Source organism: Equus quagga, chromosome 21 (genome assembly GCF_021613505.1).
Source record: "Equus quagga isolate Etosha38 chromosome 21, UCLA_HA_Equagga_1.0, whole genome shotgun sequence".
Classification (NCBI taxonomy): Eukaryota; Metazoa; Chordata; class Mammalia; order Perissodactyla; family Equidae; genus Equus; species Equus quagga.
Window position 1 is genome coordinate 36,290,835 of NC_060287.1, and position 27,041 is coordinate 36,317,875.

Consider the following 27,041-nt stretch of genomic DNA (forward strand, 5'->3'; position numbering starts at 1 on the left):
CCCCGGGTTCCTTCGCAGAATCCAGCAGAATTTTCTGATTCAAATGGATAATGGATGTGAGAATTACCTTACAGGATTGGACACCCCAGGCCTTGACACCTGCTGTCCTTTCTCCAGGATGTCCCTTCCCCATGTCCCACATGGCTCATTGTCTTCATGCAGGTCTCACAGAAATGTCACTTGCCCTCTCTTCACCCTGCTTTATTTCCTGGATAGCTCTTATCTTTCCTTATCACCGCCTGGAATTTTATGTATTCACTTGTTTATTGTCTGTCTCTGAAATCCCGAGGGCAGGATTTTCTCTGCCCTGTCCATTGTCTGATCTTGTTAATGTTATTCTGTGTCTGTAACTCTTACCCTTAGGGCTATATGCATGTGGGGGTGTAGATGGTGTCACAGCAATTTATGTCACAGCCATGTCATTAGCTTCATCCCCTGTATTTTGGTATGAGTATAATCAGCCTTGGGGCATGGGCGGGTGGCCTTGAGAAGTAACCTGTGCCATCAGGAGGTTACGTGGGCCCTGAGGAGGACGGCCTGCGGTGTTGGTGTTGGCGGGTATGGCTTGGTCTTTATTCGTCACATTGGTTGTTTGTATAAATCTGAACCCCAGGTCACTACTGGCACAAGCTGGTGGCATCTCCCTCTAGTCTGCAGGCCCTCCCTGTGTCACAGAGCAGCATTGCAGGGTCCCTGCAAAGCCAGAGGGCCATGCAGGTGCCCAGATTGGGCTGTGCTGTGAAAGGCTACTGCAGTTAAGGAAAGCACTGGACTTAGAGGCTCGACTTGGGCAGAGGGAAGGGTTAAACTCGGGGGCCACATGTCAACCCCAGTACTTCCCTTCGACGGGGCGCAGAAACACTGTGCAACGTTAGTGACTATGTTTTGTGGGAACTGTCACTCCGTGAACGTGAGCACTGTTAATATTAGGAATTGCTTACGGGAGACTTTCTGTGTTTGGGAGAGCTGTCTTTGCCACCATGACCAGCCATTGGGTCGGACATGGGTATGTGGACAGAGTACGATGCCTTTTTCCTTCTTTCTCCAGGTCCAGCACGTACCGCTCCAAGGGCTTTGATGTCACCGTGAAATACACACAGGGGAGCTGGACTGGCTTCGTTGGGGAGGACCTTGTCACCATCCCAAAAGGCTTCAATAGTTCTTTTCTTGTCAACATTGCCACTATTTTTGAGTCTGAGAATTTCTTTTTGCCTGGCATTAAATGGAACGGGATCCTTGGACTTGCCTATGCAACCCTGGCGAAGGTAAGGAGAATGCACGGAGCCACGGTAATCAAGTGATCGGATGAGATTCTGACAGCCTGTCGTTGGAGGGGCCCACAGATGGGTCCAGGCTGTTGGAGACAGTGAGAATCACACGGTTGAAACAGACCTGTGGGCACACAATTAGTTGTATTTCTAAGCATTTTTCCTTTTTTTCATTTGTCTTTGTTTGTTTTAGTTGTATAGCTTAAGAATGTTAACAGAATCTGAATCACTTTGATCATGGTGTTTGTTTAGGAGTTTTTCTTCGGGTAGGGTTCAAAGAAAACACATTTATTAAATTCGTATGTTCACATGAAGATGGAGCCTTCCCCCACCAGGGCAAGAGCGTCCTGCCACCTTTCTGTCACTCCAGAAGCCCTCTGAGGAGACACCTGGAGCCAGAATGAGGGCCACTTGAAAGTGTGCCCTGGGGATCTCCAGCCACGAGAAGTAGCAATGTGCCAAGGAGGAAGTGGGGAACCCTTGCTCACGTGAACATCAGAACCATCACAAAATGGGGAAAGACACAGTTGAATGTTCTCCAGATATCTGTACTCAGGCCAACCTAACGGAAATAGTGTTGGTGTGCAGGAGGAGTGAGGCAGGCTCGCCTCTGTGCTGGGAATTTCCACTGGAAGGGTTCCGAGGCAGGGAGATTAGACGGCAGGGTGTACCCATGGGCTCTGGGTGACCTGGCTAGGTTTGCATGCACTTGAGCAAAGCAGAAGGAGGTCACCTCTCCTGCCTGTAACCAGACTCCACACCTTGGCCTCTCACTGCTCAGTGTCAGGCTTTGAGGCAGAGCCAAGCGTGAAACAAGAGAGAAGCTAGATGGTTGCAGAGCAGTGGGCCCAGTGACAAAAGAGCCCGCATTGGTCCACGAGGATCCCAAAGGGAAGGCCTGTTTTCTCTCTCCCTGAAGATATTTGTTCCAACTCAAGTTTCCTAGCAGATGGTACGGGGGGTGAGGTGAGGGAGTGGGGTGGGGGGGGCATCAAGCAAGGGGAGTTCCCCAACCCCGTGGCTTCTCAGGGTGAAAGAAAAGCCCATGAGGCACTAGGCTGAGAACATTACAAGATGTTGGTCCACTTGGTTCTCACCTCTTCCCCATGAGGGCAGACTTTGTAAGGCCATATGATCCCCATTTTAGAGATGTGCAGACTGAGGGTCAGAGAGGTAGCCAGAGCACAGAGCCCCGGGGGTACTTCTCACTCTGTCTACAGAGCCCAAATGGGTTCTGGATCCCCTTTTTCCTTAGTACGGTAGGGCGAGCTTAATAGGAGATTTTCAGGCTGGTGATAACCTACATTCCTAAATATGTTTTCACTGACAATGTGACCTTGGGCAAAGTGTTTCACTTTCATGTGACTTTGAAAATGAAAGATGTGAGTATGAGAAGATTTTGTGCTGATTATTTGGAAGATGGGAGAGTAAAGCTAAATGGTCTGGAATTAATAATATGTAAAACTTCCTTGAGAATAAACTACTTCAGAGTTCTTTGGGGTGTCCAGATTCCCCACATGACCTTTTATCTTTTCATCTATGAAATTCCAAGATTACCAACCATTGGCTTCAAGTGCCCAGATTTGAGGAGACAATAACGGGGTTTGGAGGAAGCATGGCTGGAACGGGACTGGCAGGGCAGCCTGGGTTGGTGGTCCAAAGCTGCTTCTGAGTAGCTTAGCCGAGTGCTCAGTGGTGGTCATAGTGTGTGGTGGCCTCTGGTCCATCCCAGAAGCTTCCCACCAAGGATATGTGTCAGAACCAACCACAGGGTCTCTTACACTAGAGATGCCCGGGTCCAGCTGCACACCTGCTGAATCAGGTTCTCTTGGGTTGGTCCTGGGCAACTGTGTGCTTTTAAAGCTCTTAAGGGATCCTGAGGCACAGGCCTGCTGAGGAATGACTTGACAGAATAATAATAGATCCCTAACCAGGTGCCAGGCACTGCTCCAAGTGCTTTCTGTGTATTGACCCATTTACGCCCCAGAACAGCTCTAGGGGGGTATTATTATCCCCATTTTACAGATAAGGAAACAAAGGAACAGGTCACTCCATTATCAGGTGGCGGAGCCAGGAGCCAATTCCAGGCAGTGTTGACTTTGCTGCCTCTCAAGCAGGGGGGCTGAGAGCACCAGACTGGGTCACCGGCAGACCCAGCCCACTCCAAGACAGGGCTTCGTCTCACTCAGTGACCCAAACACAAAGTGTTTCAACAAAGATTACACATAGAGACGGTGCTGAATTCTGCCCGAGATTCCACAGAGTCTGAGAAGGAAGCAAGAAGGAGGCCCCATACAAATGAACCAAACAAATGGGAAGATTTATATCTATTTGATAATGGGGCTCTATTCTCACTCCCTCTAGAATGACAGTCTTAGTTCCTACAGATAATAAGTAATTGTTCCTTATGTTAACCGTAGGTGGTCAGACTATGCCTACAGCATCTATGCTACTGCAATTAAGTGTTCATCAAGAACTAACACCTCCTAGGGACTAACTCCTATCTCCCAGTCGTCAAAGCCAAATTCTGAATGTGAGTCGAGTACTTTCCTTCCTTCATGACCACCAGCACCCGAGCCCCCCTCCCCACCCGATGCGGGGTCGGTGAGCTGAGGAGTCTAAAGAAAGATTTCTCGGACTCTCAAGGTCTGGCAGTAGTGCTCTTTTATTTAGAGAATAGTGTGGAATAGCATGGGGACAGGACCCATGGGCAGTCAGAGCTGCTGCTGTCGCTGCTGCTGCTGCAAACCTGGGTGGAGAGTAAGGCTAAATTTAAGGCATAGGTATGTGAGTTATGTCTTTACAAGACGAAGGAAAGAATATGTAAAAAGTTGTTAAAATGGTGTCAGTGCCGGTAGGGTGGTCCTATAACTTTTAGATAAGAATCAAACCCGGCAGAAGCCACCGCTTAAACATTATCTTCAGCTAAAGACAAAGGAGGATGTTGGGGGGGTGGTCAGTTACATGAGGTTGCCAGACAGTAAACAACTTAAGTTCTTGCCTTTGGCATTGATTAAGAGTTTCTAGAGATAAGGTCATCCCCCTTCTTCCTGGCACAGAGAGGAGGCATCTTTACAGATGGAGGTTTCCCTTACAAATGTAAATGTTTCCCAACAAAGGGCAAGCAAACTCCCGCTCCTTAGAGTTGCTTTTATTAAAGGTAACCAGCCCCCTTCTCATCTGCAGTTTTAAAAGTAACCAGCCTAAAATAATCCTCATCATCCCAACTCAGAACTGTTTACAGACCATCCCTCTTCCTTTTGAGACCTGGGGAAATGGGGGTGTCCTCTGAACGTAAGGCTGCTTGTAAGGGAGGTGCAGATCAAATTAGGGCTACCAAAATATGGCAATGAGGAATAATAGGGCTCTCAATGTTCAGGAGCATAGCACCGTTCCCTTCCTGCCACCTTCCTGATCATCAGAGTTCAGTAGACAGCTGGCAGTGCTACGCCATGTCCAGGGTCTGTGATCCTAGATGAGCTGTCCTCTTGGGTCAGAACATCTCATTTGTGTGGTGGACTACTGTGGCTGAAAGAGGGGAATACAGACTTTTTCTGAAGCTGCAAAGGCAGCTCCTAGAGACACTCTTCTCTCTCTACTCTGAGGTGTCTAAGATTAGGATCCACCATGTACTTTGGTCACCCACTTCCTCTCTTATTCTTACAACAAAGTCATACCAAAAGGAAAAATACCAAGGAGTAGGAAGTTCTGTGGGAGGTTTCCAAGTTATTGTACTTAATCATAGCTTGTTTATTGTTTAGCCATAAAAAAATTAAGCATAAAGTAATATCAAATTATCATGCCTGGTGTCCACATGGGATCCCTCCCTGTCCTCATTATGAGTCATGAAGCTGTTGTCCTTCTTTTTCATCCTCCTCCAGCCATCAAGTTCCCTGGAGACATTTTTTGATTCCCTGGTGACACAAGCAAAAATCCCCAACGTTTTCTCCATGCAGATGTGTGGGGCAGGATTGCCAGTAGCTGGACCTGGTACCAACGGAGGTAGTCTTGTGGGTATCTTTTAGTCTTCAAGGGGTGAAATATCGCAAATCAATGGGGCTGTTTTCTCTGTTTTATTAAGACCCTGATAGAAATATTCAACATGTAGGCATACATAAGTACTGTAAAATTGTGATAATCCTTGTTACAGAACCTTTGCAAAAATGGATAAAATTAGGTATTATTTTTGATCTTTCCTGATCATCCTACCATCTAAAAAGATGATTCTCATCACTTCCCCAGATTCTATTAAAGCTTTTTAAAATTTTCTTTTGAAAGGTAACTGGTTTTGGTGGATGGTAGAGGGGCAAGTGAGAAACAAGGCGGGGGGGGGTGGTAGGTGGCTTTACTCTGGGTAGAGGCGGCAAAGGGATTTTGAAAATTTGGTGGGGAGACAGGGACACCTGTATATCTCTCTCCCCTCTCTCACAACACACACACACGTACACAAAGTTTTCTATTGAAACAGAATGAAGGCCATCAGCACTAGATGTGCTGTCGCCCAAGCATCCCCTTGAGAGACCCTGCACCCAGATGTCTAAAGTGGGACGTGACAAGGAGGATGCACGGAAGGGCCCTCTCGGGGTGGGTGCTGCCAACCCTTTGCTCTCTGACCGTGAGAAGCAGGCTCAGCCACTTTCATTTGCTAACAGTCCACCGGCTCTTCACGCCCTTCTTACCCCCTTTCAGATTAGAGGGTAGCCTGGAATTTTGCGGGGTAGCATTACATAGTTTTGCAGAATGAAGTTTGAATCAGGGAAGCGTTTTTGTTCTGCTTTCCATGCAGGTGTGTAGACAGGAAGTCATCCTCTGTCTTGTGAGGAACTGAATGATGGTCAGTCTAGGTGGTTAACCATTTTATTGCATTTCTTTGCGGGATAGGGGGTGGAATCTCAATATTGTAAAGCTAGAATTGCGTGGACTTCCTTTAGATAAGGGGGACCACCAAAGCATCTTGATTAGACTAGCGCATAAAGTTATTTGACCTTTAGATGCATGGCCCCAAAACATTCCGTGTTTAATTTTCAAGCATATATATGTGTTTTATAACATCACAATAAAGGGAAAGTACTGATTCAGTGACGTTTCACCTTCTAAGTGCGTGCTTCTTTGTGTAACTTGTTACATGCCCGCATATTTTTTCTCTTACACTTGTGAATATGTTCCTTCCCAGGTCCTGGGTGGAATTGAACCGAGTCTGTACAGAGGAGACATCTGGTATACCCCTATTAAGGAGGAGTGGTATTATCAGATAGAAATTCTGAAATTGGAAATCGGAGGCCAGAGCCTTAATCTGGACTGCAGAGAGGTATTTACGCTGTGATCCCTTTGTGTCTACCTGTCTGTGTGCCTGGGGTGCTTAAACATTACAGCTTGGACCTGAATATGAAGTCAGAAGGTACATTACTTACAAGGCAAGTCAAAGATTTGTCATCAAAGGTTATAGGGCCTTTTTGTGTAAATTAAATAGTGACCCACCTCCCCACCCAAAAAATGGCTTTCTTCTGGCCACTTGGCTTCACAGAGGAAATCAGCATAAAATGGTACGAATTGTCTAGAGCTGCACGTTTCACCCTTCATCTTGGACCAATGGTCCTGAACTCTAAGAGGATGAATAAGCAAGTTTTCATCAGTGCAAGGAGACAGAGGGGGACAAAAAGTAAGCAAAATGAAACCAAAAATAAATCATCAGCTTTGTCCTCCATTCTTAGCTAACGCCCCCCTTCCCTCCAGCACACAGTTCTTACTCGAACGAAAATTACGTGTGTGGCTAAAGATGTGCGTGGCTTCACGGTGCTGAGAGGGGGCAGATGTGCAGAGCCGCGAAACCAGACCTCTTATTAAACTTGTCAGCACCCTCTCGCTGCATTTCGGCTTATTTGTGGCACGTAACGACACGACGATGATGAGGACTTGTGGCAGCCTCGGTCTTCTACAGCATTTTCAGAGTGGATTTCAAAAACCACCAGCATTTCATTATGCTTCTACCTGTCCTCACTTCCTTTCATGTTAACCATCACATTCCACCATAAATGCTCATACGCACAGATGCCTCTGAGAAACCAAAGTTTGCTAAAGTGATGGTCCCTTCCACTGTGAGGATGCTTCAGTCCTCCGTCCACAGATCTGTGTTGATGGTCAAAAGGCACTCATTTGCTAATAAAGAATCCAGTGGTAGCGTCAAATATGAGGGCCTATAATAAAACACAAACTCTTTGTATGTGTGTGTGAGTGTGTGTATTAGGGAGTATAAGCATATATTTGGAGGTTTGATGCTTAGATTCTTGATTCTTTCCTGCCACCAAATATACCACCCACGCCACAAGAGACCAAACAAAACCCAGAACGTCCCACCACAACGTTTTAGCGGCTACAGCCCTTTCAGATATTTTAAAGTGATAATTTCTTTGAACAAACTAGACTGTAGTTAAATTTGCTTCTGAACTGAAAATAACTTTACATTTGAAAATAATATGAGGGGCTGGCCCCGCGGCCGAGTGGTTAAGTTCGTGCGCTCCGCTGTAGGCGGCCCAGTGTTTCGTTGGTTCGAATCCTGGGCGCGGACATGGCACTGCTCATCGAGCCACACTGAGGCGGCATCCCACATGCCACGATTAGAAGGACCCACAACAAAGAATATGCAACTATGTACCGGGGGGCTTTGGGGAGAAAAAGGAAAAAAAATAAAATCTGAAAATAATATGAGTAAATTGACGTATTTCAATTTCTCAAGATTCTTCACTCCTCCCACCTGCTCCCTGACAAAATCTTATTTCCTTTTGACCTGATTGATGTATTCAGTCAAATGACTTTAAAGATTTGCTTTAAAAGAGGGGGAATTAAGTTGCCATGATTCAGCCGATCCCTGGTGGCCTTGCTCGTACCGTTATGTCTCTGGTGGTGGAGTGGCTTGTCTGGTGTTGGCCCACTGACCTCCATTTTCCTCACTTGGCCCCATAAAGAATGGTGGAGGTGGGAACAGGGCTGGCGAGCTTGTGTGTGTGTGTTTGTGAGATTCTCTTACTGGATGGAGCTCTGGTTCTGTTCCAAATGCAAATATGGGGTATGCAAAAACTGCCCTTCTTTCTTCTCTTTCTCCATGAGTGGGATAACGGAGAGTTGAGTTTGTATGATTTGCGTCAATGACATTGAATGTGTCATTTCAACTTCTAAAGACAAATGGGTCTTCTCTCTTTGCCCTTGGGGGTTCCTTGATGGGAAAGTTTGGGTACCTCAAAATAAGAGAAGAGCTCTGCTTTGGGAGGGCAGTTAGTTTTGGTCATGCCACTTCCCTTCCTGGCCTCAGCTTCCTTATCTGTGAAATGAGGATGTTGGGCCAGCAGATCCTTGGTTCCCAAGTTCCGAGAATGTGAGATGAATTGTAGCCACCAACGAGGTACTGGGGCTGTCCAAATTTGTATGTAACAGATGCACAGAGACAGCAGGCTAGAGCCATGCGTTGATATGAAATGCCATGTCACTCATGTGCCTTCTCCCCCATCCCTCCCTCATTGTAGTATAATGCGGACAAGGCCATCGTGGACAGTGGCACCACACTGCTGCGCCTGCCCCAGAAGGTGTTTAACGCAGTGGTCGAAGCTGTGGCCCGCACATCTCTGGTGAGTCCTCAGGATGCTGAATCTTGGAGAACAGCAAGTCCTGACCACACGCTGGGGAGTGTTACCATGTGTTATCCAAATAGTCTCCATCTGACTATCGGGGTTTTTTTTAAACAATTACTTATTAAGTTCACAGTCTTATTCTTTGACATTAACCAGCAAATAATTCTTTCACTTTAACCTCAGAGGACTTGGATCTGACCACGCGGTGCTTTTGAGTATTTCAAATAATAGTATAGTGGGTGTAGCACTTTCTTTCTAATCTAAGAAAAGAAACACTTGGCAATGTACTTCACTCGGCCCTCGTGGATTCAACCAACTGTGGATAAAAAGGCCTGTGATGCTGCATCTGTACTGAACGTGTACAGACTTTTTTTCTTGTTGTTATTCCCTAAACAATACAGTATAACCACTATTTCCTCCGCATTTGCATTGTATTAGGAATTGTAAGTAATCTAGAGATGATTTAAAGTATACAGGAGGCTGTGCTTAGGTTATATGCAAATACTACACCGTTTTACATAAGAGACGTGAGCATCCCTGGCTTTTGGTATCCGCGGGGGTCCTGGAACCAATCCCCGTGGATGCTGAGGGATGACTGTGGACTAAAGTAAATAGTAAACCAGGTGTATGTTTGTAGCCTTTAAAACGAAACAGATAAACCAAAAATCTTCCTCCTTTCTGGCCTGCATCCAAGCCATGCTGAGATTTTAATTCTTAACTTCTGTAAAAGAAGATGATGCCCAGAAGACAAAGGTCAGTCAGACAGATTCCATAATTATCTTACGGTTATGCTGAAATACAGTTAAAATCATGGGCGAGGGGCTGGCCCCGTGGCTGAGTGGTTAAGTTCGCGCGCTCCGCTGCAGGCGGCCCAGTGTTTCGTTAGTTCGAATCCTGGGCGCGGACATGGCACTGCTCATCAGACCACGCTGAGGCAGCGCCCCACATGCCACAACTAGAAGGACCCACAACGAAGAATACACAACTATGTACCGGGGGGCTTTGGGGAGAAAAAGGAAAAAATAAAATCTTTAAAAAAAAAAATCATGGGCGAGGACAACATACCTGTGGGGGACCTGGCTGTCGGTATTCCCAGTGTGACCCCAACTTCCCAGTTAGTTCAGGGTAACGGCATGGACCAGAAGGCACTGATGAGAACGAACACAGCTTCAGAGGTCAGACGGAGATGAATTTAGCGCACTTTCTGCCACTTATTAGCCAAGTGCCTGGGGCAAGGGCACTGTGCCCTCTGGGAGCCTCCACGTTCGTCTGTGGGGTTGTCGTGAGGGTTTGGGGTGAAGTGCCGGGAACAGTGGGTGTGAGGTAAAGAGGGGCTTCTATTTAGTGTCCAAACCACGGCACAACTACTATTTGTTTGGACGTGGGATAAACATTCGTCTCGGCTCCTTGGGTGCTTTCAAAAGCATCTGTCCACGCAGGACCACCCTCGCCAGTTCCCCAACAAGGAGTGTTTCCTGCATAAACCCTTTATCCTGGTGCAAACTCGGCACTGACTGTGCCACCGCTCTGTTGGGACGGCCGAATTCAAAGGACAGTTGATAGGAAAGCACACAGCAGCTGCTTTGTTCCAGGTGACAGCAGAAACATGGAAGGAAGAGGGCTTTGGGTTGTCCTGAACCAAAACTTCAAAAGTCTAGAACCGCGGTGGCATAGCAGCAGGTAAACCAAAGGAACGCCAGGCGGAAATAAAACAGAAATAACTCGGAGGCCCTTTCTGAACTAAAATCTTCAAGGCAGCAGCCTGGAGCAGCTGCATCGAGAGCCAGCGCAAAGCCCCTCCTGTGTCGTGTCTCATGTCTGCTGAATCAGAGAAGTCGGCAGGTAAAGCTTTAGTGCCTTGCGTTGAGAACGCTGGCCGAAAATCAGACCGTGCTGGAAATAAGGAGCAGGATGCTGGTTTTCTTCAGGAGTGAAAATGTGCTCAGCAGAATTAACATGAGCATCTTCAAATTTGATATTCTGAGCGATCAGTGTCTTCAACTGTCCCAAGGACTTGCCTCCAGCATCGGCGTGTGAGTCCAGCAAGCCCTTAACCAGCCGGGCCTTGAAGGCTGTGACCCACAGACCTTAGCACTCCTGAGGTCATTGCAGCACGTGTTCAGTAGCCACTGTAAGACAACCACGAGGTAGAAGGAACGAGCTTACGAAATCTGTTTGCTTTGTCTAAAATTATCCTCTGATTTCAGTGCCTGCGTCAGGAAGGAGAAATCCGGGAAGGCTGTTTGTCTTGGGCAGGGAAAGCTCAACAAGATGGATGGTGTCACTGTCCCATTGTGTGGGGACCAAAGATGCGTTTGTTCTTCTTATCTGCTAGGTTCCTCTCAGCCAGCTCTCTTGGCTCGAGTTTTCTTGCTGGTTAAGGAAAGGGCTGGCTTTGAAGAGGTAGACACAGGACAGAGGCCGGGCTCTCTCTCCTGGCCTGAGCGTTCAGATAGGATTTTAGAAATGAAGGGTTTGTAAGTCTCTATTTTGAAACGAGCCTGGTGGGGAGTTTTGGGCATGGTGGAGACCTGGTCTCCCTTCCTGTGCAGCCGCGGTGCCCACATGGCCAGAGCCCAGCACTTCTGCATCTGTAAAATGCAGAAGCACATGACACCCGCTTTAAGATCACTTCTGACTTGAAAACTGCAATCTGAGAGTAGGAACTGCCCTCCAAGGACACATGGCTTAGCCCCCGGGGAGGCCTTCCAGACTTACGGGCGCCTCCATGGAGGCAGCAGATCCCATATCCAGTTCTGCACCGTGCCCCTTAGCTGAGTTACTTGGCCCCGTGAGCCTCATTCATCATCTGCAGATGGACCTGGTCATAGTCCTGACCTCAGAGATCGGTGCCCTTGGTGCAGGCCCACCCACCCTTAGGTCTTCCTAGAAGCCAGCAAAAAGTCTGCCCTACCCCTTATCAACTCGTCTGGCAAGGGCTTCATTCCTATGATGCATATTTCAAATTGACCTCGCTTTTGTAAAAGGTGAAAATATATTAACGCCAGCATTGGTGTGCCCTGTGCTCTCTTGGTCCACCTACGATAGAGGAAGAGCCCTCAGGGCATCTTTCCCGCATTGTCTGCCCTGGGAGGGGGGTCGGCACCTGCCGTGTGTGGTTGTGGAGCAGGCAGCGCTCACTCGGTATTCATTCAGTGACATCCACGGTGTCCCCTGGTCCTGTCCTGCTTCCTCTCTGTAGCATCCCGCTCACCTGTCTGCCTCCAGGAGGTTCTCTTGGCTCCCACACACCCTCCTCCCTGGCCATCTTCCCATCCAGGGCCCCCTTCCCGGATCTCCTTTGCTGGCCCGTTTCTCAGGGTGGGTCCTAGGCCCCTCTCTGCTCCCTGCACTCCCTCCTAAGCAATCCCACCAACCCCTCAACTTGCCTCCCATGTCTCTTTCTTCCTCAAGGCTGCTCCCTTGACAGACACCCGCTTCCTCCCGGTCAGCATACGTCCGCCCCCGTCACATGCTCCTCTGGCTCTGACCTGAGCGGGGCCCTGGGCTGGAGGTGTTACAGGAGGCACAGCCGGCACAGGCCTTCCCTCTGGAGCTGCAGGCTCAGGGCAGCCTCTGCTCAGAAACCGTTGCTGGGTCTGTGAGATGGCGTGGGTGCAGTTGTAATAAACGTGCAGATTCAGCAACTAGTGGACACGCGCGGGTGGCATCGCCCTTCCAGTCCCCTGATGGGAGGCGCAGGTGGATGTCTCATGCTTTTGGCCAATCGTGGTCTCCTACAAGTATTTCCTGAGTGTCTCCTATGGGCTAGGTGTTAGGACTACGAGGGGCAGTAGACAACAGACCCCTGTCCTTAGAGAGCTCAGATCCCAGCAGGACACAGAAGTTAACCAATCACTCCCATAAAGGTAAAACTATAGCTGCTATAAGCAGAAAGGCCAAGGAGAGATACGTGGTGGGATACCAGCATTACGTGGGGCAGCCAGGGAGGGCTTCCTGGACGAAGTGACCTCTGAGCTGAGATCTGGAGGAGGAGAAAGATGTTCCAGAAGAACAGGGAGCCCACAGAGGGCTCTGTGTCAGAAGAAAACTTGCTGGGCCCACAGAATTCAGAGAAGTGATGCTGGACGGAGCCTTGACGGCCACACTTAGGATCTGGTCTTTCTTCTAAAGGGTTGTTGCCCACTACTGTGTGACCTTGGCTTGGGCAAGTTACTTCACCTGTCTGTGCTTTGGTTTCCTCATCTGTAAAACAGGGGGGACAGTGTTACTGCACTGATGGAAATGTTTGAGGATTAAATAATTATTGCTGCAAAGGGCTTATAACAGAGCCTAACACCAGTAAGTGCTCCACGTGGCTCGGTAATGTGAGTAATTGTCATTTTGTCATCCCCATTACTCTTCCCAGGGGCTGATGTCTCCACCATGCTGTCCAAATTAAACGTTGTTTCTCCCTGTGGGCATCTGGCAAGGTGACTCGGAGAGCTGGTAGCTGGTTCCTGTTGATGTGCCAGACTAGTCGTTGTTTCTCACACGATCCTGTTTTGTCTAGATTCCAGAATTCTCTGATGGTTTCTGGACTGGGTCCCAGCTGGCATGTTGGACGAATTCGGAGACACCTTGGTCTTACTTCCCTAAAATCTCCATCTACCTGAGAGCCGAGAACTCCAGCAGGTCGTTCCGGATAACTATCCTGCCTCAGGTACGAACTTGGCTGTGTGCTTTTCTCTTTGTAACATGGACCACGCCAAGGAAAGCACTTTGTGCATGATGTGTGTCTTCAGATAGCACCCCTGGATTAGATATCGATTGCCACAATAATGCTGTGTAACAACCGCGCACAAAACCCAGTAGCTTTAATCAAGGAGCATTTATTCCTGCTCATGAGTCTGGGCAGGTCTGCTGGTCTCTGCCAGGTGTGCTCATGTGTCTCTGATCAGCTGATGGTAGGCTGGGTCTAGGTTGGCCTCACTCACCTGTCTGGCAGCTAAGTCGATGGAGTGATGGGGCCATGTCTCTCACTGTCCAGTGCCCGACTCACACGGTGGTGGCAGGGTTCTGAGAGAAAGAGAAGAAACACACAGGGGCTCCTGAAGTCGAGGCCCAGAGCCAGCCACCACCTCTTGCCCAGTGCTGCCCATACAAGGCCAAGGCCAGCCCTGATCCCCCGGGTGGGGAAGTAGGCGCCACTTCCCAATGGGAGGAGCTGCAGAGTCACATAACAAGGGCGTGGCTGCAAGGAAAGGTCAAGAATCGAGGACATTTCTGTCCGCAACATCTCCCATAACGCCAATACATATGTTTCTCCCTATTTACTTATAAAAAAAGAATAAAACTGGATTCTCAGAGATGAGAACATTTTTTTTCCATATTCAGTGAATCATTGGCTCCTTCTTCATTCTAAGCATCTAGTTAAACAGACCAAGTTCTGCCTTCCTGAGTCACGTTTCTCGCCTCCTCCTCTCCCCCCGTTCCCGTAGCCCTCACGTCACTCACGTCCCCTCTCCACCACTCAGGAACTTCCAGAGTGCCCTCCTTGCATCCCGAGTCCCCACTCTCTCTCCCTTTTAAAACTATTGACAGATTAGTCTTCCTGAGCCACAGCTCTGAGCCCAGCCTCCCTGCTGAGGGCTCTCTTTGAGTCCCACTATTTAAACGCTGGAGGCCTCCCCCACTGCCTTTCCAGGGGCCCCTCCCTGGACCCCTCCTTGTTCTCCAGCCTTTTCCTGCTGCTCTGGACCCTCTACCCGTCAGCCACCGTCCTCCAGTGCTTCGTGCCTGCTCCTGTCTCCTAACCTTTGCTTCCACCAACCACCCCCCACCCCAGCCCCTGCCTTGAAAGGCCATCTCCTCCCCAGTCCGCCCGTGCTCCAATTCTTCCCATCCTTCAAGACCCGACTCAAACAACTCCTCTTTTGTTGAACCTCTGCTGAGCAGAATAAGCCATTTGTGAGCTGCCCTTCAAACTCCCAGCGCGTGTTTTCTAGTCTGCTCATCCTGCGTGAGATCATATCTTCCGGGGGATATTTTATGCTGTTGCCTTTCTCATCTGACTTCTGTTTTCTTCAGACACACACGCACTTATATTCCTTCCTCAGTTAAATTGTTAATTCCTCCAAGATGAGAACCATGAGTTTTAAAGATCGTCCTTCCTTCCCTAACACTGCCATGCAGTAGAGGATGGTGGGTGATAAGCATTTGTTGGACCAATAAATCAGGGCGTCTTTGTCGTGTTTTGGTGAAATTGGCAGAAAGGGGTGGGATTGGAGGATAAGGAAGGAGGAATGATTTCAGAGGAAAAAGAGGAAATGATAATCCTTTTCCCCATTTCCAATTTTCTACGTGGGGATGTGCATTAGAGAAATGGAGAGTCATTGGGGAAAGGATTGGATGCTTCAAGAGAAATACAGCCCAACAGAGGCCTCATAGGCTGAGCGCGAGAGGCTGGAGTTACACCCTCAGCCCTGCCCTTGACTCACACTGTCACTTTGAACAAGTCACTTGGCCCTTTCTGTGTCTGTCTCTGTGACGGTAAAGGAGAAATGATCATACTTGCCAATGATGTTTTCAGAAGACGGAGGTATCCTTGGATGAGTGGCATGGCATAGAGTGATGTTAGAACGTTATGTTTTCAGCATCTTTGAAATAATATGCTCTTGATGATTAAATTTTGGTTTGTCGAACAGCAAGATGTGGACATCATTTCGTCATGTCCACATCCTGCTGTTCGACAAACCAAACTAAACTAAAAGTGAAATCTACCTTGGAGACAAAGGTGAATGAGACTGGTAAATAAGGGGCATGTAGCTTGGTTGGCACAGTCAGAGACTCAGAAGAAGCAGGAGAAAGAAGCAGGCATTCAGGGGTCAATCTAAGGCCCGGCAGGTAATAGCTGTCAGAGCTGAAGCTTCATGGGGATCGGAACTGCTTTTAGGACCGAGCCGGGCGAGCGCAGGAGTATATTGAAGGGGTTGGGAGTGTTGCATTTAATTTGCATCTCTCTACATAAGAGGTGAGCATTATTCTCACTTGTGAGGTTGTAGATTTTTTTTTTTAATATTTAGCTACAATGGTTTACATCCCAGCATCTTTTTTTGTTTTTTTTTAAAGACTGGCTCCTGGGCTAACAACTGTTGCCAATCTTCTTTTTTTCCCTTCTTTATCCTCCCAAAGCCCCCCAGTACGTAGTTGTATATTCTAGTTGTGAGTGCCTCTGGTTGTGGCATGTGGGACGCCACCTCAGCATGGCCTGATGAGTGGTGCCATGTCTGTGCCCAAGATCCGAACCAGCCAAACCCTGGGCTGTGGAAGCGGAGCGTGCGAACTTAGCCACTTGGCCACGGGGCCGGCCCCTGTAGATGTGTTTTGGTTGTCTTTGACATGTTCACATTTTCAATTTTTAAAAACCTGCTTTTCCTGCTGTTGTCTTGATTTATTCCACGTCGCCGTCCCATTGGCTTTCCATTGCCGTGTTGGAAAGGACTTAGCCAGGCAGTTGTGAATGATCTCCTGATGACAACGTCCAAGCTCCATCTGCCGGTGACACACCCCTCAGGGTGAGCACTGAGGGGTCCTCTCCTAACACCCCAGCTCTGCCTGCCCAGCCCCCTTCCTGATCCCTTTAGGGCTGTCCTCAGGGCTCCTTGTCACCAAAGGTTTAGAATGGGGTCCCTACCCAGGACCTTTCAGGCATCAGGAGTAGTAGATGGGCAAAGGATTACTAGTGCAAAAAGATCACATAAAGGCAGTTATCTTGGGGCCGGCCCCATGGCTGAGTGGTTAAGTTCACACATTCCACTTTGGTGGCCCAGGGTTTTGCCTCTTCAGATTCTGGGCACAGACATAGCACTGCTCATCAGACTATGCTGAGGTGGCGTCCCACAGAGCAGAGCCAGAAGGACCTGCAGCTAGGATATACAACTACGTACTAGGGGGGACTTTGGGGAGAAGAAGGGAAAAAAAAAATGAAGATTGGCAAGAGTAGTTAGCTCAGGTGCCAATCTTTAAAAAAAGAAAGGCAATTATCTTAACTTTTGTCTGTCCCCAACACTTTTCAGAAAACACATGGACTGAATCCTATTTGGCCTGTTTACAAAAGCAGCCCCCAACCCCAGCCCACAGGCAAATTCGGATTTTTTTTTTTCACATAACCCTAAAAATGTAAATAGTTTCAGTCTAAATACCATGGATTCGTCAATTTGTGCTATTTCGGTTTAAGGCAGACAGTTTATTCCGAGCTCCAGCAATACTGCGGCTTTCCCAACATGTTACAGAATTTACAGCCTGGAACTTTGGTTGGAAGTCAGCGGAGACGCACACAGGGAGGGCAGAGTAAAAGATACAAATTCGGTTTGCATCGTGTTTGCATCAGGATCATTGGTTGCATCGTATTTGGTTGTGGTTTGGGGTTTATTATGGAAGAGTTCATTCGAAGGTAGGGGTGTGTAGATGTGTGTGTGTTCGTGGCTGTTCCTAGGTCCTGCTTATGGAACCTCAAATCAAAGTGTTTCGGTGGCAGCTGAGTGTCCCCCACCTTTTCCTAATTTCAGTTGATCCTGAGAAGTTGGGTATTCCATTTAACACAGATCAAGCTTAGCACCACTCATTCATGTGACACACGTGTGTGGAGGCTCTCCCAGGAGCCTCGCATACACTAGATGCCTCGGTGCCAAAAATATAGTGAAGGCTGGGATGATTCCGTGCCTTGAAGAGGGTTTACAGACATCAGTGTAGGGCTGTGACTGCGGGAGCAGTTCCCAGGACACAGCAGCTGCTGGCTGTCTGGCTGGGTCCTTGCTTGCCTCCCTGCCTTGAGACTCCTCTCCCTCTGGTCTTCTCTGCACGTGGCAAACGCAATGGCATTCATCTTCTTCAGGCGTCGGTTTTATTTCACAGGTTTTCCCCAGCACGACTTTTGGATTCCTTTTCTGTTCAAATTTTAAATAGTGTTTGTGTGCTTCCTGGACATAGTGACCAGTGCTCCGCCACGCTGTGATAATCTTCAGTCTGCCTCCCACCTGGCATCCTCCCCTTCAGAGTCCTCATACCACAGCCCCTCCCTGCTGGGCTCCCTTCAGTCTTTCCTGCTCCCTCCAAAATCACCACCTCCTGAGCCCTCTTACCCTCCCTCCAGCCCCAGGCCCAGGACTCAGTCTATCATCAGTCAGACCTTTTTCCTCCAAGTTTTTCTTCCTGCTTTTGCCCTTTAGGGCTAATCATTACTCACCACAAGGTCCTTTTTCTCACTCAGTTCGCACTTTATTGCTTTCTTTCAAATACTCAGCATTTTGTCATATTGAGCCACCCTTTTCTTTTCACCATTAAAAAGCAGAGGGGTTGTCATTACTGACATGATGCTGACTTGCTCACTAATCATTTGAAGTTTTGACTACACCCTCCCCCCCTACCCTGCCGCAGACTCTCGCCTGCAGGGCATCTCAAGGGCCACATCTGGTGTTTATTGAACGCAGCACAGCATCTGCATGACATGGTCTTCACACTTGTCAGACGGCTTCTCTGTGGGTGCTGTGTCTTCTCTCTGAGTGGGAGGGCTTTTCTCTCTCATGCTGAGGAAGTCATCCTACATCTGCCAAGCTGCCTCCTCGGAAGTTCTCTTTGACAGAGGATAACACCAGCACTTTGGAAAGATGGCATTTGGCAGCCAGTTTGGAACCATTGCAGTAGCCTATGAGAGAAGAGAATGCTAATGACCTGGGCCAGGGTGGTAGCGATGGAGATGGGAGAAGTGATCAGATTCAGATTCAGAGGAAGGCCTGCAGGTTCAGGTTATGGTTTGGATGTAGGGTAAGCGGTCTAGGGCCTGAGTAACTGGTTGTGTCATTGATTTACTGAGACAGAAACTTGAGAGAAGAGCAGATTGGGGACAATATGCAAAGTTCAGTTTTTAAAATATTATATTTGAGATGCCAGTTGAGTGGCAAGTGGGCAGGTGGATGTAAGACTGTGACAATGACAGCAAAGACCTGGGCTAAAGATAAAGATTTGGGAGTCTCAGCACAGAGCAAAGGCATTGTACTTAGCATCATGGATCACCCAGGACCATAGGTCACCCAGGGAGGGAAGACAGAGAGCAGGCCAGAGCACAGGAGGTCTCTGATGCTTACAGGTGAGGAAGATGAAGCAAACCCAATACAGATGGCTGAGAAGGAACAGCCAATAAGTTAGGAAGAAGAAGAGAGTGCCTTCTCTTAGAGGGCAAGTGAAGAAAGAGTTTTAAGAGGGAACAGTTAGCTGGTCAACATTACCAGCAGATGGGGCCTATTGGGGCACTTCCACTCTGAATTTACCTACCTGCTCCCCAATAGATGGGAAGTATCTATGTGTTATTCATCCTTGCATTGCTGGCACTGAGGACAATATTTAGGCTATATAAAGTGCTCAATAAAAAACTGCTGGGTGGATGGACGAATGGACAGACAGATGGACATCGTCTGTGTGGGTGTACCCGTGTACAGTTACAGGTGGTGTACGTGTTTCTATCACTTTCAGAGATGTTTATCACCATGCTTATGATCTCAACTCCTGGACGGCAGGGCGGATTTCCTCCTCTTTCTTCCTCTAGCTGCCCCCAGCACCTCGTAGGGTTCTGAGCATGCTGTGACCTCCACGATTCCGTGATGTCGCCTGATTTGTGCTTTTCTTGTTTGTTTGCTTTTTCCTCTGAAACAAACAGCTTTACATTCAGCCCATGATGGGGCCTGGCCTGAATTATGAATGTTACCGATTCGGCATTTCCCCTTCCACGAATGCGCTGGTGATTGGTGCTACCGTGATGGAGGGTTTCTACGTGGTCTTTGACAGAGCTCGGAAGAGGGTAGGCTTTGCAGCAAGCCCCTGTGCAGGTAAGCGATCCTTCTGTGGGCAGGGAGCCCTACCTAGAGTCCTTTTTGTCACTTAACTAACTTGGAAGCATTTCTTGATGACAAGTCTGTTCCCGTTGAATTGTTTTCACTCCTGCCCATTGTCAGTGATCAAAGTCTTCTCAATAACATGTATTGTGGAATTGCTGAGAGCAATAAGTGAGAAAATCCATGGTCAAACTTTCAGTCCGGTGCTTGGCACATGGCAATGCTCAAGAAATGTGAGTCATTAAAGTTCTCTCTCATATTGAACTTAAAACTGTGGGGCCTTAGGGATGAATTATAGTTTTTTACAGTGAAAGCAAAATGAATAAAGAAGACAATTCATAGGTAAGCTGTGAGCTGTGTGTATTTTTTTTTTCCTCGAAGAAATCTTCGTTATGAAATAAGTAAAGACCTGTCATTGCTATTTCTCAAAATCCTAAAATAATGAGACCAAGGAGCCCATTTTTCTCGTAGAATTCCTTGGAAGAGATGATATGAGGATGACACAGCAGCATTATTCTGCAGAGTCTAGCTTGAGGATTGAGCAGGTGTTCAGAGAAACCAGGAGAGCATGACAAATTTGACAGTATGCTTAAACCACTGAAACTTGAGAATGTCCTCAGATTTAACAGTTTGCTTGAAATGGAGCGTTCCCACAGCACACGGTTTAGTAGGAGGATCAGGCTGTTCTGACTAATAGCCCAGGCTAGCGAGGAAAAGGAAAATCATAGAAGGGAGCACGAGATTGAGTTGTGGAGACGAGCAGAGATAGAGTGTGCGAGGAGGAAGTGGCTGTGAGGGCTGCGGCACTTCAAACCAGGACTTTGCAGGATTGAAAAAAGTTCTGGTACATTCAGTTTGGGGTCAGTAACAGAAATCCCAAAGTTGTGCTGGTAACATGCTAAGGCAGAGAAAAAATAAGCAAATGCAAGGAAGCAAAAGAACTGATGACAAGGAGGTGGAGCAGAAGAAAACTTGCAGGGGCGGGGTCGTCGTAAAATACAAGATCACCATGTACGAAGGAACAGAAATTCGTTTGATGAAAAAAGCCTTAAACCTTAGATCAAGTTGTAGGACAGGCAGGAATACTCACTGGTCATGCTGGTGGCCTCAGCTCTGACCAGACCTTGCTGTGGTCTAGAACCAGCTGAAGAGTTCGGAGGAGAGCCACGGAGATGAGGGTGTGAAGGCAAAATGCTAAATGGTCACAGCTGACTTCTTCAGGAGAAAGAGATTTCAGTTATGTCTCACGCCCTAAATCATGGTCTTAAAATGGGAATTCTGGTCAAGAAAGCAAGTAAGTGATGCTTCCTATCCTGGTTTCGACATACTGTCATTCCTGAAAAGTAAAATAACAGTTTGGAGACAGGAAAAAGAGAAATAGTAAAAGGAAAAAATGATGTCTGGACTATGAGGCCAGTTCGTATTCCATATAAATAAAATCACTAACCCCATATACGCATTTGTACGTTGCAATATAGCGTCTTAAATAGCAATGCAGACTTCTTTAACTTTGTATTAGTGAATAGACTCAGAATTCTTGGGACGTGTCATTTTTTTATCTTAGTGGTGAGTAAATAAATGTGTACCTCTCAGATGTGCATTAACTTGCAGCTCATCAGGTCGTCATCGAGGAAGGACTTTCTCTGCGGTGTTAGCTGGGGCCATACAACCGGAAACGCTACTGTCGCTCCCAGCTGTGAACGTTTTACTTCTCTTAACCCAGAAAATCTAAGAACGAAAGCAATTTTCCCCACAATTTCTGTTCTCTTGTTAAATACCATTAAAGCAGGGTCTACTATGGCAACAGCCGTCACACGGGCCGCTTTGCTTAGCACCACGGACAGCGTAATTACCGTACGTTTCCTAAGTGGATCACTGTGGGAAATGGTTTAATATTAAGCATCTCTAGGCAGAGCAACATTGTTTTCCTGCATTTCATCGTGAATTCTTTGTTAGGTGCTCTTGTGTAAGTTTTTTGGTTGCTATTTTTAAAAATATATTTAAGGTTTTGGTTCTTAAACAGATTTTACCAGTGATGGGAATATACCCAGCTGTGTCCCTCCCTTCAGTGCAAATTCTGTAACCATTAGAGTAATTACTTCCCTCAGGGCTGCAGTTAGGAGCCAGACGGTGGTCTGTAGCACCATAATAAATGGGATAGATAGCCAGCCTTTTGTTCTTTTTTAAAAGAGTTTATTTTTAATTTATAACGTGTTTTAAATTGCAGGAAATCATGTTCTGGGTACACCCTTATGGAACCCCCAGAGTTAACAAATCCTACCCTTTTGTCATATTTTCTTCAAAAATTTGTCATAGAAATAAAAAATAAGTGTAGCTAAAGCCCCAACTCACCTCCTTCTCCAGAGTTACCCTTCAGCCTGAAATGGGTGTGTATGGTTTTTCATAGTTACCACACACTTATAACTTCACTACATTGTTTTAAGTACCTTGGATTCATTATCTATTGGTGGATAACAACTTGCCCCAAATTTAGCAGCACTTTATGACCTTCACATTTGCTGCGGCTGAGGAACTGAGGAGAGGCTTGGTTGGATGATGCTGGTCCAGGGTTTCTCATGAGGCTGCAGCCATCTGAAGGCTGGAGGGTCTGCTTCCAAGCTAGCTCACGTGGTCGTGAGCAGAGCCCTCCATTCCTTGCCATATGGATTCCACATAAGCCTGCCTGAATGTCCTCAAGACAGGGCACCTGGTCACTCCAGAGCAACTGATCCCAGAGAGAGAGAGCATGCAACAGAGCACCCAAGACAGAAGCTACAGTCTTTTTATGACCTAATATTGGAAGTGACACGCTATCACTCTGCCTTATTCTATTGGTCGCCCAGAGCAGCCCTGGTACAAGAGTAAATACCAGGAAGCAGAGATCAGCAGGAGTCATTTTAGAAACTGCCTGTCATAAACCCGTAAATAAGTACTTAAAACACAGGTTCTTTCGAGTTTTTGGTATTTTTAATTTATACAAATGCAATGGTACTGTGCGTATCTTTTGTCAGCTTGCTTTGATTGTTCAACATTACGTTTTCTGGATTTTCCATATTGATAGGAATACTAGGTCATTCATTCTGACTGCTGTGTGGTATCCCATTGTAGAAATGTACCCAGTTATTTACCCAGGCCCTCTTTGATTAACATTTTTTCTAATATTTGCAATTATAAATAGTGTTGCAGTGAACATCTTTGTGCATGTCAATAAGATCTTCTGGAAGCGGAATTCCTAGATGATTTGGTATGCCAGTCCTCAATGCTATTGGCTACTGTCAAAGTTGTCTTCGAAACAGCCAGACCACCAGAATTATATAAAAATTTCCATTCCCTCAACGTATTATCATATTTTTTTGTTTTTTGCCTATCTAGGTGTGTCACGTTGTAACTGATTACTTCATATGATTACTTCCTATGCAACTTTTAATATGTTTATGGGAAGTTTGAGCTTTTTCTCTGATGGTGAATTTTTCTATTAACAGCTTGTGCACATTTTTCTACTTATCTTTTTTTATTGCTGTGTATGAGTTCTTTACGTATTTGAGATATTAATTTTTCTGGGTTATGTGCATGGCAAATATCTTCTTGTAATCCCTTTGGCTTTTTTTGACTTGCTTTTGGTGTCTTTCATTTGCATTTTATTTTAATTTAGTGAAATAAAATTTACCAATCTCTTCCTTATCACTTTTACTTTGTACCTTAAGAAATTCTTCTTTAATCTAAGAAAGTAGAGACTTTTTCTTCTAAAGATGCTGTATACTTTTTTTCATTTTCTTCTAAAATGTGAAGTAGGAATCTAATTTTTATAGGGACGTTCAACTTTCTCAGCATCATTTATTGAATATATGTTTCCTCTCTGAGTTTTTCAATATTTCATTAAGAAAAAATTTAATATACAGAAAAGACTTAAAGAATACAAGGATGCCCTGCATGCCAACCATCTAGATTTAACAATTTTTAACATTTTGCCATATATCGGTGTAAGTGTATATGTGTGTATGTAGTTTTTGCTGAACCATTTGCACATAAGCTGCAGATATCATGACATTTCACCCCTAAATATTTCATTGTGTCTCTCTTAAAAATAAGAACAATCTCTTACATAACCATAATACCATTATGACACCTAAAAAATGAACAATATTTGTCTCATATCATGTAATGTTTACATCATACTAAAATTTCCCAAGTTGTTCCAAAAATGTTTTTCTTAGCTTTAATTGGAAGGCCAGTTGTTTTGTAGAAGGTATCGTATTCAGATTTGCTTGAGTATTTCCTCATGGTATCATTTAACATATTTATTTAATATCATATATTATGTACACTTGAACTTTGGTCTGGAAGCTTGATTAGATTCAGACTGAATTCTTTAATTCAGATTAAATATTGTACCTACTGAATTTTAATAACATCTTTGTCATGTACCAAGACCCATAATATACGTGGGTTTGTTTCTGAGCATCCTATTCTGTCCCATTGGTGTAGTTGTCTATCCCTGTGCTATAACATATGGTTTCAATTTCTGTAGTTGTAATAAGACCTGATATATAGGCATGCAATTTTTTTGTATATTAATCTTCTATCCAGCCATCTTGTTGGATTCTCCTTTTTTTAATAGCTGTTAGAGTCACTTGGATTTTCTATGAAAGCCGTAATATAATCAGCAAATGATACACTTTTTATCATTTCTAGCCTTTATATCTTTTATTTATTTCTTTATTTATTTTTGTGATGCCTTTAGAGACAATATTGAATACAAATGATGATAATGGACATTTTTGTCTTTTTATTGGGAATGCTTATCATATTTCACCATTGAGCATGATGCACGGGGTAGGTTTTGGGAATTCCTTTTTAATCCCTAAGGGATTCCCAGTTTGCTGAAATTCTTTAGTATGCATAGAAAAACTGATTGACAGTTTCTACTAATGTTAAACATACTCCTAGTCGATAACTCAGCAATTTCACTCTTAGGTATATGCAAAGGAGAAATGAATGTGTATGTCCACCCAAAGACTTGACCAGAAACAGCTTTATTCATAAAACTAAATGAAGTAGTACTTCATTTAATAATTACATTAATTACATAAAACTGTCATTTTCATCAAACTAAAAACAGCCCGAAGTCCAACAAAGGTGAATGGATAAACAAATCGTCATCTATCTGTTCCATGGAACACTACACAGCCATTTCCTTTCTGCTGAAGAATGTGCTTTAAGATTTCTTTTATAAAAGTCTGAAAGGTAGCTTTCATTTTGCCCCAACTCTTGAATCATAATTCAGCTGCCTGTGGAATTCTAGGTCCACCATTTTGCCTTCCTGTTTTGAAGATGCTATTTTGTTGTTCTCTGGCCATCGTTATTGCTGATGAAAAGACCCCAGTTAGTTTCAATGATTATGCCTTCAAGGGTAATCTGTTTCTTCTCTCTGGCTGCTATTGCTACTTCTTTTATTTTAAACTTCTAGTGTTCTGAAGTTTTACCATGATGTATCTAGACACAGGTTATTTTTTTCATCTTCTTGAGACTCATTGTGCCCTCTTAAATCTGATCATTCCTGGTTTTCATCATCAGTTCTTCGCTGTTACCTCTCCACTGTTGCCTCACACCCATTCTTCATCCTTTGTTCTGGATCTCCTGTGAGATAAACTTTGGGACTTCTCATTATTTCCTCCGTGTCCCTTGATCTTTCATTCATATTTTCCTCTCTATATCTCTACTGCGTTCTGTGTGCTTTCCTCAGGTGCATTTTATATTGGCCTAGTTCTGTCTTCAGCTATGTTCGATCTACTATTTAGCCTATTCAGTGAGTTTTTAGTTACATTGACTGTACTTTTCATTTTAGAGATTCTATTTTGTACTTTTTCAAATATACTAGTTCACTTTTCTGCGGTGTTCTGTAATAATTTTCTTATGGCTTGTATTTCCTTTATCTCTTGTCATTTTTATTTAATTAAAAAAACTGGCTAGGTAATATTCAAAAGATACAATGAATTACATAGTGCCCCACTCCCTCAGAGGTAGTCATATGAAATCATATAAGTCTGTAAAGTTATGTTTTTAATGATTTGTTTTTGAGCATGATGATCTTCCTTATATGGATGTTCTCTAATTTATTTAACCAATTCCTTATTGATAGACATTTAGGTTGTTTCCGGTCTCTTGTTATTACAAACAGTGCTGTAATGGATACCATTCATAAATGTCTATCACTATATGAAAGTATACCTCGAAGCTAGATTGCTAGAAGGAGAATTTCTGGGTTAAAGGGGATAAATATTTGTAATCTTGATGAAAGTTGCCACACTGCCTTCCAAGAGGTAATACTCGTTTATCCCTGGCTATCCCAGTTCTCTAGCAACGTATATGGTGGCCTGTTTCTCCAGTCAGCGTCACCAACATGGTGTTGTCACATGTTGGGGAATTTTGCCAATCTCATAGATGAAAAAGACTATCTCAGTGTGGTTTTAATTTGTATTACTGTACGTGAGTGAGCTGGAGTTTCTTTTCAGATGTTTAAGGGTATTTGTTTTTCCTTTTCTGTGAACTATCCACTCATATCTCTTTCCCATTTTTTCCGTTGGGTTTTTAGTTTCTGGTATTGATTTGTAGGAGCTCTTTGCGTAATGGAGTAATTAACCATTTGTCTGGAGAAAACAACTATAATTCATCTCTCGATTGTCAATTATTTTTAATCTTTGCTTAGGATGAATTTTAGTGTAAAAATGTTTACTTGTATATGTTTAAATATATCAGTGTTTTGCTTTAAGGCCCTTGGGCTTAATGTCACATTTTAAATGGCCTTTCTCACTAAAATTCTTTTGTAATTTGTTCAAGTACTTTTGTGTTTGGTTTGCCTTCGCACAGAATGTGTGGGTGAAGCCTCTTTTTCCTCAAGACAACTACCCTATTGTTCCTATAACATTTATTGAATAATCTATATTTTCTTCACTAATTTGAAATCCCACTATTACATACCAAATTCTAGCAAATATTTGGGAGATGTATATTTATTTGGGGATTTTCTATTCTGTTGCATTGATATGTCTCATAGTATTAGTTTCCATTTCTTCTTCTTTTTTCAAAACTTCCCTACTGTTCTTTCTTCATTTTCTTTTCCTTTATGAACTTTTGAGTCAGCTTGTTTAGTTAAAAAAAAATCTTATTGGTATTTTTAGTGAGTTTTTAATCACTTTAAACACAGCTGTTGTGTAATCTCAAACGAATTCTTCTATTTTTCTATCATTTATGGAGAGCGCGTCTCCTTGTTTTTGTGTCTGCTGACTGTTCTCTCACCGTGGATTTTTTTCTCACTTGCTTGG

The 27,041-nt window shown here is 45.1% G+C and overlaps 1 protein-coding gene across 1 annotated transcript in view; it reads left to right on the forward strand.

The window, feature by feature from the left end:
* Positions 1-27,041, forward strand: part of LOC124231323 (beta-secretase 2) — an 81,847-nt gene that overhangs the window by 44,117 nt on the left and 10,689 nt on the right. Inside the window, exons 3-8 of the mRNA XM_046648051.1 lie at positions 1,049-1,265; positions 5,150-5,278; positions 6,442-6,576; positions 8,786-8,887; positions 13,404-13,553; positions 19,545-19,713. Of these exons, the coding sequence (XP_046504007.1) occupies positions 1,049-1,265; positions 5,150-5,278; positions 6,442-6,576; positions 8,786-8,887; positions 13,404-13,553; positions 19,545-19,713 (902 nt within the window). The remainder of the gene's footprint in view (positions 1-1,048; positions 1,266-5,149; positions 5,279-6,441; positions 6,577-8,785; positions 8,888-13,403; positions 13,554-19,544; positions 19,714-27,041) is intronic.